Source organism: Phalaenopsis equestris, unplaced genomic scaffold, assembly GCF_001263595.1.
Source record: "Phalaenopsis equestris unplaced genomic scaffold, ASM126359v1 Scaffold000356, whole genome shotgun sequence".
Lineage (NCBI taxonomy): Eukaryota > Viridiplantae > Streptophyta > Magnoliopsida > Asparagales > Orchidaceae > Phalaenopsis > Phalaenopsis equestris.
This window is the reverse complement of record NW_018164798.1, coordinates 1,141,544-1,157,581: the sequence shown is the minus strand read 5'-3', so window position 1 is coordinate 1,157,581 and position 16,038 is coordinate 1,141,544. Positions and strand designations below refer to the sequence as shown.

General features: G+C 33.1%; 1 protein-coding gene across 1 annotated transcript in view; it reads right to left on the bottom strand.

The window, feature by feature from the left end:
• The window catches only part of LOC110026182 (nodal modulator 1-like), a gene marked incomplete at its 5' end in the record, with an annotated part of 106,540 nt that extends 91,305 nt beyond the window's left edge, over positions 1-15,235 (bottom strand). The window contains 6 exon segments of the mRNA XM_020727035.1: positions 8,093-8,208; positions 11,952-12,111; positions 12,711-12,794; positions 12,871-12,932; positions 14,853-15,022; positions 15,171-15,235. Coding sequence (XP_020582694.1) covers positions 8,093-8,208; positions 11,952-12,111; positions 12,711-12,794; positions 12,871-12,932; positions 14,853-15,022; positions 15,171-15,235 — 657 coding nt within the window.
• Between the last annotated feature and the right edge of the window lie 803 nt (positions 15,236-16,038).

Genomic DNA, 16,038 nt, shown 5'->3' with positions numbered 1-16,038 from the left:
AGTGCTATTGAGGTGACACCACCATAAGAACTCTAATAAAACGAAGAAAAAAACTCCAATAACACTGCAATAAGAACTTCAATAAATCGGCGGCAAAACCTCATAAATACCTAAAACAACCGCAATAACACAACGATAACGGCACAATAACACCAAAATAATCGCGTCAAGCACATCAAAATAAGATGATAATACAACCTTAATGCTAAGGTAATGGTTTTACTGAATTTGTCACAAATTTTTATTACTGATTCCAAGCTAATCTTAAAACAATAGATTGACAAATTTTTAAGATCAAACACAAAACAGGCCACCAAGTTATATATTAGAAGTTTTTTGAGGAATTATATAACGCAATCTAAATCCATCAACATGCTTGTATATGATGTGGGATGCGGTGTAGGCAATTCCTGCTAATTTTGAGTAATTACGAGCAAACGTTCAAGAAAATCTAACAAAAAAGGTAAGACAATTGGTTTTGAATTTTAGTTATGTATCTGTATGAGGTAATCCGACATTGCAAAGAAATTTGCGTCATATGGAGACATTGAATCTTGGCTTGAAGAAGATTCTTACTCCTTTCCTATATCCATGTTTCATTTTAGTGAATAATAATGTTACATATAAAAATCATGTTTATAAAAATAAAAATTGTTTATTTTTTACTCTCTTATTTTTCTCTAAACACTCTTTTAAACTAGAATTTGATATTCCTTTTGACCGCATCTTCGCTGGATCATTCAAATTGCTCACTTTATTCAATGTTTTTTTCTTATTTGACTCTTATTTTGACAAAGGTTCTCTCCCATTCAATATATCCTCGACATCGATCGATAATTTCTTCAATGACTCCAACATGCAGTGCTCAACCAATTTGTTTCCTTGTGCTTTAACACTAATTTAATATGCAAATTTTTGAACGTGTTTGTGAAATATGAGACCACTTGAAGAACCTAGAAACATTTGTACCTCCTTGAGATATCCATATTTATAGCTGCTATAAATGTGTCTTTTTGCATGAACAGACCGCCACAATAAAAGATATTTATCTGAAATCTTTGTTATATTTTCTAGGTTGAGAACACTTTGAGAGTGAGCGTATAATAAACTCATCATTTCGAATTTTTTACAACTGCACGTAATTTCAATATTAGCTTTGTCTAGTTTAACAATCCAAGGTTTGTATGTCTCCTTATTATCCAAATTTTGAATCCCTGTTTGCAAGAGAACTCCACAATAAGGCCACATAAACCATATGATAACTCTTCCACAAACATTGAGTGTAGCTTCCTCGTATATATTGAATTAGTCTGCCTCAACACTAGATTGTTTTTTAAACAGTGACAACTAGAGACTGAGCACGTTTGATATCTTCATCCTTCTCATTCCTTCTCCATGATTTCAAGACATTTTCAAAACCCAAAATAGTTAGTGAGGGAGCTAGTGGCTTGGAGACACTATGACAAATATTATTAGTGGATTCACTTCTTTGTATTGATAGGATTCTCATTCTAAATATTTTTTTATTGAAAGTTATTGATCACTTATGTCTCATATTGTAAAAATCATCTAACAAGACGTTGTGTAGATTTCCTTTGACAATCATTAGAGCCCAAATTTCTTCAAACTCCTCATCAGAGTCACCTCTGCTCATGCATTTATTAAAAAAGTCGTTCACTGTCTTGCTACCCAAACCACAATGAACTTTTGAAGGAAATGTCTTGTATATATATGTCACTGACATAATTTGTCTTGTGTGGCAGGACAATATAAAGCCTCCCAAATGCAAATCTAAAATGCTGCCATAATGAATCCAGTAGGTAAGAAAAACAGAACTTCCCAATATAAAAACATAAAGCCTCATATATGCCTAATATAAAAACATAAAGCATCATATATGCAAATCTCAATTAGCTTCATTCCAATAGGTAAGAAAAACAGAACTTCCCAAATGCTGCCATAATGAAACATAAATCATTCACCCCTTAAATATATTAAAGCTTTGTGTGGTACGCATGTCAATTGCCCACAGAACTCCAACTTTAAATCGAATAGCAATTGCTGAAAATTGCAGCAATAAATTCCTCACTAACATACCAAAATCCAGTGCAGGACAATATTTACATGAACTGTTCATATCAAATAGCAATGGTAATGCTTCAAAAAAGCTCTGTAACATGAAATTTCAGAGGAAGGAGGTAATATGCATAACATATCTGAAATTAAAGAGAGTGTCAATGGTTTCTGAAGCATAAAAAATCTAGCCACTGAGATGTTCAAACTCCCCAACTCCTTAACTGTTTTCATTGTTAACATGCTTAAAAAGATAAAAATTTCCACAATCCCAATAACATAGAAATGAACACAAACAAAAAAAAAATTCACGTTTGACTGATATCAACTGCTATTTGTTCTCGTAATGTCGCCATCTCTGATGCACATTCACACTCTCGATTGTATGCATCTTGTGACTCCATTTCTTCAAGTGGCATTGTACGTCCCACATGGTATTCATATGCTTCAGGTGGGATCTGAAGTGAATCATCTTCTATGAGGGCAAAAATGACAAACTTTGTAGCAATTGCATATACATATTTGATAACTTTGCATATAACATTTAAGTCCAATTCTACCAGAAAAAAGCCTCCATAAATGTGGTAATTATAATAACTACCATTTTTAACTTTTCAAAAACTGAAATACAGAATTTCAAGCATATGCAAGGTGGTAGATATGAAAAAATTAGAAGATTTGGCTTAGATATGTAAATAACCTCCAGTGCAGTGGTATAAAGCAAATGCAGTAAGAAGTTCTTCATCAACAATGGCTAAAGCAATACATGCCACTTCTAAATAAAAAATGAGTGTAAGAATGTAGAACTTCCAAACAAAATTACCAAAAATGACATTTAAAGCAAATGCACTATATAAAAATGAAATCAGAAGACTAAAAATCTCACTCTGCAAATCACATTTAAAGCAAATGCACTATACAAAAGCAATATATATGATACTTTGAAGTGCAACAATGGATTCCAAATATGTAGCAGTGGTTGCCCTTAAAAAATTGAGTAATCCAAGCTGCTAGAAATTTTGTCCATCATAAATTCTTCACCAACAATGGATTCCAGATAAATCTCACTCTGCATATATGATACTTTGAAGTGCAACATATATTCATCTTCATCATAATATCATCACCAACAATGGCTCATGCAATACATACCACTTCTAGGATGATACCCACAATGATTTCCACGCAAGAACCCATATTTTTATAAGATTAGAACAATGACCTAATAATACCCGCAATGATCTACTCAATTACAAGGATCTGATAAAAAGAATATGCTCTATAATATCATAATAGAATAACACCTTTCATTATAATGTCATAATAGCATAACACTTTTCATACTAATACCATTCAAGTCTTCCATATTAAAACAGGTGAACATAAAAATGCCAAACATAGCTATGTAACAGCAGGTGAATATAGAATTGCCCCCTGCAATTAACCCACCAAACAATAATAATAATCATCCCACCAAACAGAACTAATAAAAAAAAATGCTTACTGCCAATAGATTATCCTTACAGAAAACCCTCAAATAAGGAATCATTCATAACTGTCTAGCCAAACTTTAAAATACATTACTTAACATCTTTCGCTAATGTCGTCTACTATTCGATCTCTCAAAGTTGTCATTTCTGATGCCCCCTTCACCATCTCTGGTGTTTGTTTCAAGTGAATCCATTTCAAGCTATGGTATGGTGCGGCCCACATGGTACTCGAATGCTTCGAGGGAAATTTGCTGTAAATCTGCATCAACCACGACAAATTATGCATCAATTCTTGAAGGATGCCTCCTAATAAAGTTATGTAGTGTCATGGTGGCCATTATTATCTGGACCTGCTTCGGAAATGGATAAGTTGGCATATCACGCAATATAATCCATTTCTTCTTCCACACTCCAAATGATCGCTCGATTATGTCTCGCAATGATGAATGTCTTTTATTGAATATTTTTTTCTTCCAACGTGTTACACCGCTTGACCTTCCAAAATCTGGGATATGATACTTTGTATCTGGATACGGCTTAAGAAACCTCCTTTGTAAGGGATATCCGGCGTCGACCAAATAATACTTACCTATTACGTGATGTTTGTTACAAATGGAAGTTCAAAAGAAAATTAATTTCTCAAATATACATACCTAGAGGAGGCTAAGGGAACCCATATGCTCAGTGAACAAATGATAAAGACTGCATATAGATCTTGTCATATGAGACTGCATATAGATCGACATAAAGATTTCTTATACTTCTTGCCATATCACATTTTTAATAGCCACAACAACAAAATGAAATCCCCCACATTCACCAAAATCATATATCAAGCATATCATAAGTTAAAAACAGAGATCAAGCATATGGAACACTGTTAAAACAGATCAAAATCTCCATTCTTCATATTCCAGAAATGTAACAGAGAGGGAAAGCTGCCAACAACTAGATCTAGGCTTTTAGCCACTAAATACCTCCACATTCACCGAAAATTTCAACAGATGGATCGTCTAGAGCTTTCTCGTCGAGTTGGGGAAGGGAGGAAAAAAAATGGATCCTTACCTGTCGAACGAATTCGTGCGAGGAAGCGGGATGCAGGAGATAAGCCTTTGAATCCAAGAGGAAAGTCCCTCAAGAAAGCCTTCGAATACAAGAGGAAAGCCTCTAATGCGGAACTGATTCACGAGGGCAATGGGGTAAAACCTAGGAGGCCGAATGCGGATCGCGGGGATAGACCCGTGATCCACGTGTAATGTAAAATAAGAAACGGTGTTTCCATTAACGCACCCCGAACGTGAGAAACAAACGCTTAGGCAGCATTTTCAAAACGTTGCCGCACCGATACTCTGTCCCAAACGGGCCCTTAATCTTCTTCGAATTCGGCCAGAAACTACGGTGGTCCTCTTGAATAGTAACTCTAATATGTTGTGCATAGGCACAATATTGTTCATATGTTTCCTTCTCATTGTGGACAATTGTTCGAAGAGAACTATCTGCAATTGGATCATTGCAAATAATTTCATGCTTGGGGAACTGCAAATTCATAAAATATACAAAACTTGATTATATATGAAAAAAATACCAATCAAATACAAAAATCTATATAAAACCAAGACATTCCACTAGGACCTTAATAATCACAATGTCAGAATAACACCACAATATCATGGGAATGACACTAAAAAAGCACTACAATAACACAAGAAGAACACCAGAGAAGTGTCGCAATAACATCACATTCCCACTTCAATAAAACTATAACATTACACATCCAATAACACCGCAATAACACCGAAATAAAACAGAAATATCACCAGAATAATACCAGGATAACACCATTAGAACACCAAAATAATACCCCAATAAAATCAAGCAATTAACCTCCAATAACACCAGAAAAGCATAATAATAACACATGAATAATACCAAAGAAATGTCGCAATAACACCACATCAACACATCAATAAAAACGTAACATTACACATTCAATGACACCACAATAACATCGGAATAAAATCAGAATAACAATATTAGAACACCAAAATAACTCTGCAATAACACCGGAATAAAACGAAGCAACTAAACTCCAATAACACGAGGAAAACACAACATTAATCGACAGTAACACCAAAAAATGCTACAATAACACCACATCCCCACTTCAATAAAAACATATCATTACACATCAAATAACACCGTAATAGCAATGCAATAGCATCGAAATAACACCATAACAACGCCAACGTAAAACAACAACAACAAATCACTACAATCAAAAACTTTATTACACCAATAACACAACAATAACACCAAAATAACACCAGCATAACACAGCAATAACACCAAATTAACACCAGTATAACAACTCAACAGTGCTACAGTCCCACGTCAATAAAATAAAAAAATTACATCTTCAAAGATAGTTCAAGAACATCAGAATAACTCAAGTATAAAACACCAAAAACACCCTAGTAATGTCACTATAACACCAGATTAACTAAAGAACAATACTCAATAACACAATTTCAAGCGCAACTAAACTAACCTCCATTTCGAACATCTCGCCAATATTTTTAAAATCCATCATCATTTTCCGGTAGAGAAAGACGTCCATCGGTGCGACGCAAAACCCTAGCTGACGAAAACATAAATGAAAAACTTGACAAAATAAAGCTTAGACGTGACAAAATAAAGCGTTTTCGAAGGCCTGAGCTGGGATCGGGTTCATTTTTATATTGGTGGGACCAAGTACTTCACGCAGCAAGCTTTTATTAGTGCCCGGACGCAAATTTGTGTCTGGTCTCCGGCCTAATATTTTTCTATTCGAAGAGATTGATTAATTTTCTATTTTTATTTCTTTCTTTTTGTCTCCCAAAAAAATGGCTTTCATGACACATTCATTACTTCTCCTTTGTCGCCACAGTTTTTTTCTGCAGCAAGCACTCCGGAGCTTTTTCCAGCAACATGCCCTACTCCAAAGTTTTTTCCATCAGTAGACCCTCCTTCGAAGCTTTGACTTATAGTAGGCTCTCCGGAGCTTTTTCTTGCAGCAAAACTTCCTCCAAAGCTTTTTCCTGCGATAGCCCCTCCAGAGATTTTTCTTGCGACAACTCATGCCCTGCAACTTTCCTTGTAGGTTATCTACTTCCTTACAAACCCCCCTGCAGCATTACCTGTAGCAGTCTTCCAACTACCTACAGGAACTACATAAATTATTTTCCTTGCAGGTCATGCCCAGCAGTTTTTCTTGTAAAATGTCTACTTCCCTACAAACTTCCTTACAGCATTACCTATAGCAGCCTTCCACCTACCTACAGAAACTACAGAAGCTACAGTCAAAAACAATAGCAGTCAATTAGAAGTATCCCTAGAAGTTCTTGGGGATGCAGACTTCAAGTTCTATCTCACTAAGCATCATCCTCGCCAATTATTTGATGATTTCAAATCCAAGTTGAACGTGATCGGCATCTATGTTTCAACTTAAGAGGGAGTGTCAGAAGTTATTAGCATTGATTTATTCCCTTTCATATTATTTCTTATATTATGTATTTCTTATTTTATGTCTTTCCTTTTATCTCCGAATAGTTATTAGAAATTGAGATATAGGTGTTATATCTTTTCTATTTTAGAATTGTTGTAAGTTGTATTTATACATTTGTATAAAAATAGAGTATTCCGCTCTACTCAAAACCTACACAAACAATAAAAAATAACATATAACATAATAAGAAACATAATAAAATAAAATAAAACTGAATATTGAGAAAAACATATTTACCATGTGGTGCCCACATGGTCGGCGGTTAGGATCACCTAACAAGGACAGAATTCCACAAACCAATACAGACTAGCTTCGATGTAATAGTCACATTTCAATCAGATCTTACGGGTGGGAGCACTTTGAGTACAAGTATCAACCAAAAAAAAAAACATAGGCTTAATCACACCGTTATGTCCGGTTCTATATTTGTTCAATGAGAATTGAAGCATGTAACAACCTAAAAACAGATGAATTGGTCAGGGAGTTTGTTCGTAGTTTCATACTGTAAGAAAGTATATTGATTTCATAATATTTGGCTTCCAATGTAAATTATCCATAAAAATTTAAGTAAATAATCAGGCATAAGTTTCAACTTTAGTTTATTCCCTGCAATCACCTAAACAATGCAAGTAAGATTGCGTGCAAAAAACATGTTTACGATTGGACACCAAAAGTGGGCCAAACTGCCAAAAAGAGATAGTTCATTATGAACAATTACAATGCCGTCTAGTCAAATCACATGGCATTTTTTTGTTAACTTCACAAAAAAACTACTAACTTAACAACAGATTTCTACTATTTCCAACGGTAGCAACTAAGCAATCAGTAAATGATGCCCACATCTACATAATAAAGGTTCACCACTAAACAAGGTCCCCTGCTGTTTAATAATATATGGCCAAAAGGTTTCAAACTAAAATATTATAAAAAAAAAATTTAAATCACGCTAAAAAATTGAAGTTTTAATTCTAATTGAATGGCATACCTGGAACTTTTGGGAAACTGTAACATGATGATGTTCAACGGTTAGAGTCATCGAAGGTGGGGAAACATCAAATACAGTATTCTCCCCCTTGTAGTAAGGCAGAAGATCATAAACCCCTTAAGCATAGAAGAAATAATATTAACTCTAGATTTAAAGAAATGCATGATTAGTAAGAAACAAAAGATTCTCAGTTATCTGAATTTCGTGAGTGTTCAAGTAATCATCAAAATATACATTTCTAACACCTTCATGCCTCTGGTCACCACAAAGTAATTAAGAAATGAAATGAATTAACTTGCACAAACATGTTAAGCAAAAAATAAAAGATAAAACAATCTTCTTCATCATAAAAAATCATATTTAGATGTGCACTATGGGATACAAGACTTTGATTTAGTTGTAACAGAAACAGCAGGAAAAGGAAATCTTGATTTTTCTTCTTGTTTGGTTTGTGAGGGGAAGAGGAATCCTTCATCATTTCTAAACCATTTTTCTTTTTGTTTAGTTTGGGTATGTTTTATTATATAAGAAATTTTTATTTATTTAACTAGATGTTTTTAAAATTTATTTCAAAATATTTTTAACGAATATCAGTGATTTGATTTGGAACAATTAAATTAAGAAAAACAGCCAACTTGCAAAGAAGTTTCTTGCGGAAGGAGGACAGACCAAAACATTGGAAGGTAGATGTTAGGGTCTAATTTTTTAAATTATATAAATTTAATTAAATAAATACGGTATGATATTAACATTAAATATTTATGAATTAAAATTAGGTATCATAAGTGGAAGATAAGGTGTGAAGAAATATCAATCCAAGCAATATTTTGGAAAACTAATAGTTTGGGTGTTTTATTTATATATGACATTTTGTTTAATTAACTAAAAGGTTATTAAGTAGATATAAAAACAATAAATCAATTAAAATTTGATTCAACGAACTGGTGTTTTGAATCGTGGTTTCGTAAAAGAGGTAGGGTCAAATAGAAGATAATAGTAAGAAGAATTAAGCAAAGGATTAAGCTTTTAAAGAGTTCCTTTAAGGCAAAGAGGAGTAATTGATTTCTTATATGTATTAAATTAATGCTTTATTTAAAAATAACTAGAATAATTGTCTTAAAAATAACTGCATTTCTAATTATATGGATGTTGAAAGTTAAAGGATCTTTGAAATAGAAATAAATGAAACAGAAAAGGATTTCTCAAATGCAAAACATTAAATCAATTAGAATGTAACCTTTATGGTACTACTTAAGAACGCCATTTTACCCGTGCATGAAAAATGAAAAAGAAATTGTAAAGATGTACCCTCGAGGGTACCTATAGATACAAACTTTTGATAGTACGTACGTGTACAACTTTTTGAGGATAACTATCAGTATGACGGTAATCCTAATATAATTCTTTAAAAGGTTAAAAAAATATAAATACTTAAATTAAAACAAGAATGGTTACTTTAAAATGAAAGCATACAATTTGATTAATTAATGAATCACAATTTTTTGACATCTATGCATAGTATTTGCATATTAATTTAAAGCATAATAAGATAATAATTTTTAACTAAATTGTCGCAAGCATAGTGTTTAAATTAATTGTTTTGTTCAGGTAAGACGTTAGGTTGATATGACTGAAATAAAAGATTTTTTTACCAGAAGAAGATTACTGATGCTAGGTAATAGGTTGCTTGTTATGGTTCTAGTATCTAATACTACTTATTTCTAATTGATGTTATATTATTATTGTTTGGATTGTGATTTTTTACTTTTAGACTATGAAATTGTTTTGATTGGGTTCGATTACAAATTAGTAAGACTTTCTTATTTTTAGTGGCTTTTTTAATTATTGAAATTTATGATGATTTATTCTATAATTAAAGAAAAAGTTAATACCGTCCGACCAGAGTTCTTGACTTGATTAATACAAGTCATCAAGCCGGTCATAACAGTAGCTCTTGAGTGAGAGTCGATAAAGATGAAATTCAAGTGTCAAAAGATGAATTTTGAAGTTAGATTGTGAGGTAAGTGTATGCATGTAATTAATTAATTTGATTACAAAAACGCCTTTTATATTATTTTACTGCTGCTCCTATTAATTGTGAACTACAGCTAATACAAAGAGGGTTTCCTTTGATTGTGTGATAGTAGAAAAGAATTTAGGACTGAATGCAGCGAAATTATTTTGAGGTATAAGCAATAATTGAAAATAGGTTCGGGTTGAATTAAACTTTAATTTAAGAAATTTCTAAAATTTATAGAAAAAATGTTTTCCAAGCCTCCAAGGGAAAGTCTTGCAGCAAGGTTGAACTAAAAACTCAAGTGAGATAATCGATTGTTAAATTAAGAGGCAAAATAAAATGTTTTATAGGATCATACTTGCTAACGTTCACTAGTATAATCCTTATTATGTAATTGGCATTCAACTTCCACATGATTATCACTGCAGCCTAATCTAGTGATTCACATGGATACCTGCGTATTTCCAGTTCATAGTTTTTCATAGAAAAATAAGATGAAATGCAACTTGTTGATTTTACCTGTTACATTGTACTTCGAAAGCACTTTAATAAAATCAACTGTTGCAAGTGCATCTTGGTTAAACAATTAAATGCGTATAAAATGATTATAACAGATAAACAAGATCGAGAACATGTCGTGTTATAATAGGTAGATTGCTTTACTGCTGACCAATATAGAACAAGCAAAATTCTGATGAGATAAATCTAGAAAGAAATATGATTGAATTCTCAATTCTTAATATTGAGAATAGTAGATTATTTCATATCAATAGACGTAATCGTCAAATGACCAATATTTATCAGCAGTTATAATAGTTGATGTGCAGGATGAAGACCCGAGGAAATAAAATAAGCCAAAGTCTATACATACATAAATTGACATTTCTAAGACAGAACGTGGAAAATAAGAATAAAAACGCATAAAAAAAATTTCATGCATGACATCGTAACAAGTGATGAATAAAATATTGTCAATGGTCATTTTAATTACTTTGCCAACTACTTTATTGTTTTTAGTGATATTTTCTATATTTTTAAGCATCTCTTTTTATTTGTATTGTCTTCACATAATCTCTTCTCTTTTATAAACTGAATATTATTTTAGCATTGTTTATCTCATTAAGTCTGTAGCTTATCCAATAAGATTATATTGCTTTTCAAGAAGGGATAAGGAGCAGGTTGATCGTTAGCCAGATGCTTTGTCTATTGTACAGTTTTTCTAAACCTAAAAATTTTGAAAGATTATAGAAGTCTTTTGGGATATGTACGCTTTATATTTAAATGTTCAGAAGCTATGTATATTATGTATGGACTATTTTTCCATGATTCCTGTGTATGATATAAATGAATATTTGATGAATTGAACTATAATGATTTTCTTGACACAAATTAGTGAAAAATTCTTCACTTAAACCTGATTTTTTTACAAATAAGGAGTATTGGTGAAAACTGGATTCGACTGAGTCACCCTCCTCTGCTACGCCACTGTTTGACCCAAGGAGAGTTAGCTAGGGTCTGACAATCTACTCCATGAGTTTTATTTTTAGTCATGAAACTGCATATGAGGTATGGGTTTGTAACATGCATTTTCAACAGCGTCGTGGGTATGTGGAAAGAAATACAATGCAAAACGTTGCCAAATACAATCAAGGTCATTAAGTGTCAAATGGCATAATATATAATCCTGATTTAGCATTGACATAAAATACAACACTTGAATATCAAAGACAAAAAAATGTAGAACTCCAACAATGGCAGACAGATTGCGTTCATCTACAAATTACAAATATAAAAATAGAGTTAAAGCACAACGGAAAAGCACTTGGAGAGCAAAGAGATTACCGCATGGTAAAGAGTTAAAAGTAAACTTTCCATCAGAATTTGATATGGAATGACAAAGGGCCTTCTTCTGACTGAGAGGATTCCCAACTCCTTGCGGGCAATGCACTTCTAAAACATCATCTGAATACAAATATATATGGACTCCTAAAATAGGATTCCCCTGCAACAACAAAGATAATTCATCATGCGCAAACTGGGTTTAATGATCAGATCACCATAGCTATATTAAAAAACCACACTACTGATGGGATCACTTTCAACGCACTTCTAATCTTAATACATAAGCCTATTATTTCCCATAAAACGGTAAACCATTGCAAGATATTTGATCTTAAACTTTCTTCAAAGTGAACTCTGACCCAAAAAAAAGATGGTTGTCTGACAGCTTTCTTGTATAACCCGTTCCATCTTGCCCAATAAATATTTTACCATTAAAAAGAATATAAATAAACCAGCAAGATCAATCTTGCTAATAACCTTACTGCAACAAGTTATTTTTCCTTTGAAACACTCCACCTGATCAGCCGTAAGAAATTGAAATTTGTCAAGTGTTTCAAAATGACTGGCATAATCTACGATCAGTCAAAACATGCAAAGCAAATACAAGCTTCTATTACAGAGAGATATACAAACCTACAAGAACACAGCATGTAATTATAACATCCGTGAAATAACAAAAACTTCAATACATGGATGAATGAATAAATTAGAACCTTATTAACATCAAAGCATATTTGTCTTTGTGCTCATTTGCAGTACCTGGGAAACTACAAAACCATGAAGATCATAACCAGGCACGTAGAAGATATCATCCACCACCGTATTTTCAAAGCCCAAATTGACCTGCAGAGTGAAAGTGAATCATATTAGTCTAATCGACACATAATTCCACATATAGAGCCAATGTCACATCTCATACCTCAGATGAACCTCTAAGTTCAACTCCCAAATTAGGATGTGAAGCTCTTAATTTGTATACTCCTGCAACAAAAAGTGCAGTCAGTAAAAAAAATATGTATGTATTTTAAATTCAGTAATTCATAGCGGATCCTTAATGGGAAAAAGGCTAGTTGTTGTTGCTTTCCATCTACAAGCATATGTCAACTACCATCTTTCCTAGAAAATAATTCAACAGAGATGGTGTAGACTCATACTTTTCCTAATAAATCCCTTTTTAAATAAATCATTAGCATGCATTGTTAGTTTAACATATTTAGAAGATTTAACAACAACCATTGTTCAATTAACATAATTAACATTCAGCACATTAATGTTAGACCTACAAAGTTCAATTAACATAATTAACATTCAGCACATTAATGTTAGACCTACAAAAATAAATGACAACCAAATTATTTAACCTTTTTTTACCAAGAATAATATAACAAAAAATCCATGAACAACAATTTAAGCCAGGCTCTATCAGCACAGTATTAAATTGAATAGAAACTAGATCCAATTGGGTCATAAAAATATCAACCTGCCCATGTTACCGCATATGGTTGTAAATGACATTGAGGTATTAGATTCATGCAATTAATAGTCGACTTCAACACAACATTCACACAACTATCACCATCAATAATAGGCTCCCAAGTTTTTTCTTGAGCTTAATAAATTTATAAATTTCTAGTTCTTTTCCAATCAAATTCAACATTATCGTAGCCATAGTGCAATCCATAACATGATCGATGTTCCCATCAAAATATTCAAAAGGATCAATGATACTGTGCACTAGATTGACTTGCTATAATATTTTTACCACATTCAAAGTCGCAAAATTATCGCCGTACTACCAGGATTCAAATATTCCAACGAAGAAAGTGAAGCCCCTCCAACCCAAAGAAAATGAGGTGGGTATCCATCCCGGACAGACATGAGACACAAAAGAGATGGGTCGTCGGCTCTTTCCTAGGGCAGTTAAATAACTTTAGCTCCCAAACGCTGGTTGGTCCCCTCGAGTCCTTAATTACCTTAATTAGTAGAATTGGAGTCACTTTTTATTAATGTTTATAAATATGTCGTTTAGAACTTTATTTGTAACTTCTGGTTTGATTTTTTTGGTTCAATAAATTTGTCAGAAGTAATGTGTCATTTTCTCTTTGCGAGTGATGTTCCTATAGTCTGTTCTGAAATAAATTGTGGGTCCCCCTCAACGTCCATAAACTTCGACATCATAGCCAAAAACCTTCGTCTGGCTGTTTTCTGCGAGGACAGCAGCTATTACCCCTATATAGCCTTGAAATCTCGTTTTGTTTTCAGTTTTCCCCCTCTTTATCTCCATGCAAACACCTGTACCTCATTTGTTGATACTTAAACACTATCTAGCAACTCTGTACCGATGTCAGAGAGAGAAAAAGAGAGAGAGAGAGAGAAATGAGAAGTACAAATAGCAGTGCTAGAGAGGGCGAGGTAGTCAGACAAACAAGTACAACTAGCAGTGCTAGAGAGGGCGAGGTAGTCAGACAAACCCAATCAAACCACTGGGGTGGGGACAGAGAGAGAGAGAGAGACGATGATGATTGGTTAGTCAGCAAGTTAGCAACCCCTACCACACATTCTAAACCAAGCTTCAGTTGTAAAGAGGGTAGAGAGAGAAGTGAGGAAACACCGATTGCATTTTTCCTTTTTCAACAGAATCACAGAGCATAGTTGGCTGCACTGGGTATAATTTTAAAAAAAAAAATCACTCAAGATGAGCAGTTGTAGAATTCAAACCGGAAGTATTCTGGCGCTAAGTGTCATAAACATAAGGAACTTCCTTGGTTTTTTTTAGAATGAAATCAACCTATCATCGCCTTAGAAAATATAGGTACATTGCATGCAGTCTAACCTGAAATTTTATTTCCATTTCTACACGAAAAGAGAAACAAATTGAGCTCTACAGGGTGAATGACAGACCAGGAATGATGTTCGTAAATGAGTAGTGTCCAGTTTCTGATGTGAAAGAAGTAGCAATGACATCGTCTTGAATAGACAGAAGCTCAATTTTAACATTTGAAGGTCCTCCAGATTTATTGGGGCAGCTGTTTCCACCAACAGCACCTAAAACTCTACCTGATACCATGAACCTACAGAAAAAAAGAATCCCGAAAACGAGAAAAAAACATAAATTGAATAGTACCATCAGCTTTATTCAACAAGTAACACCAGAAACACAAAAATGATGTAAAAATAAAAGGTTCTCATTCTCTGAAGCAATAGCAATAAGCCACGCACCCAGTAAATTGGAAATTGACATCTGCATTTGAATTACAACCACTGTCATCTACAATAACGGGAACCTATAAAGAATTTTAGACATCAGAATATAATTAAAAATGAAAACATAGTTTTTTTTTTCCCTTAAAAGCAACAAAGGTCAAAAAAGAGCATATGAGAAATCAATACAATTATTAAATAGATTGAACACATCTCATGTTTGTTGAGAATTTAGTACATGAACCTCAGAACGTGAGGTGAGCCTAGATCAAAACATCACAAAATCATTTCCCTCTTTGTTTTTTTTTTTTTTTTTACGTTATTAATTGAATTTATCCATTGAAAAATAAGTTAACAGGGAGAGCTACCATAATTTGAATTATATTTTTTCAAACTTCTTCTGTCAAAATGTAAATCTTGCAAGTTATTGTGATGCGTTCGTAGTGTCTTTTTCTTCTTCTTTCACAATATATCCATCCTATTTTTTTCCTCTTCAAGCAGTTCTTTGGACCATTTCATGTCGGATTTTTTAGGTCGGTAAGTGATTAGTTGTTAATAACTAAGGCCATGTTCAGGATCACTTACTGTTTTTTTATTTTTGTTTTTGTGTTCTGTCTACTTTGTCTTTGTTTTGCTTTTTGTTTTCAGTTTTTAGAAGACGCATTTGGTGTTGTTCAGTTGTTAATAACTAAGGCCATGTTTAGGATCACTTACTGTTTTTTTTATTTTTGTTTTTGTGTTCAGTCTACTTTGTCTTTGTTTTGCTTTCTGTTTTCAGTTTTTAGAAGACGCATTTGGTGTTGTTAGGATTTATATGTTTTAAAAAACAGAAGCTATAAAACATATTTGGTAGGGTGTTTTCTATTTTTTTAAAAGAAAAAACTAC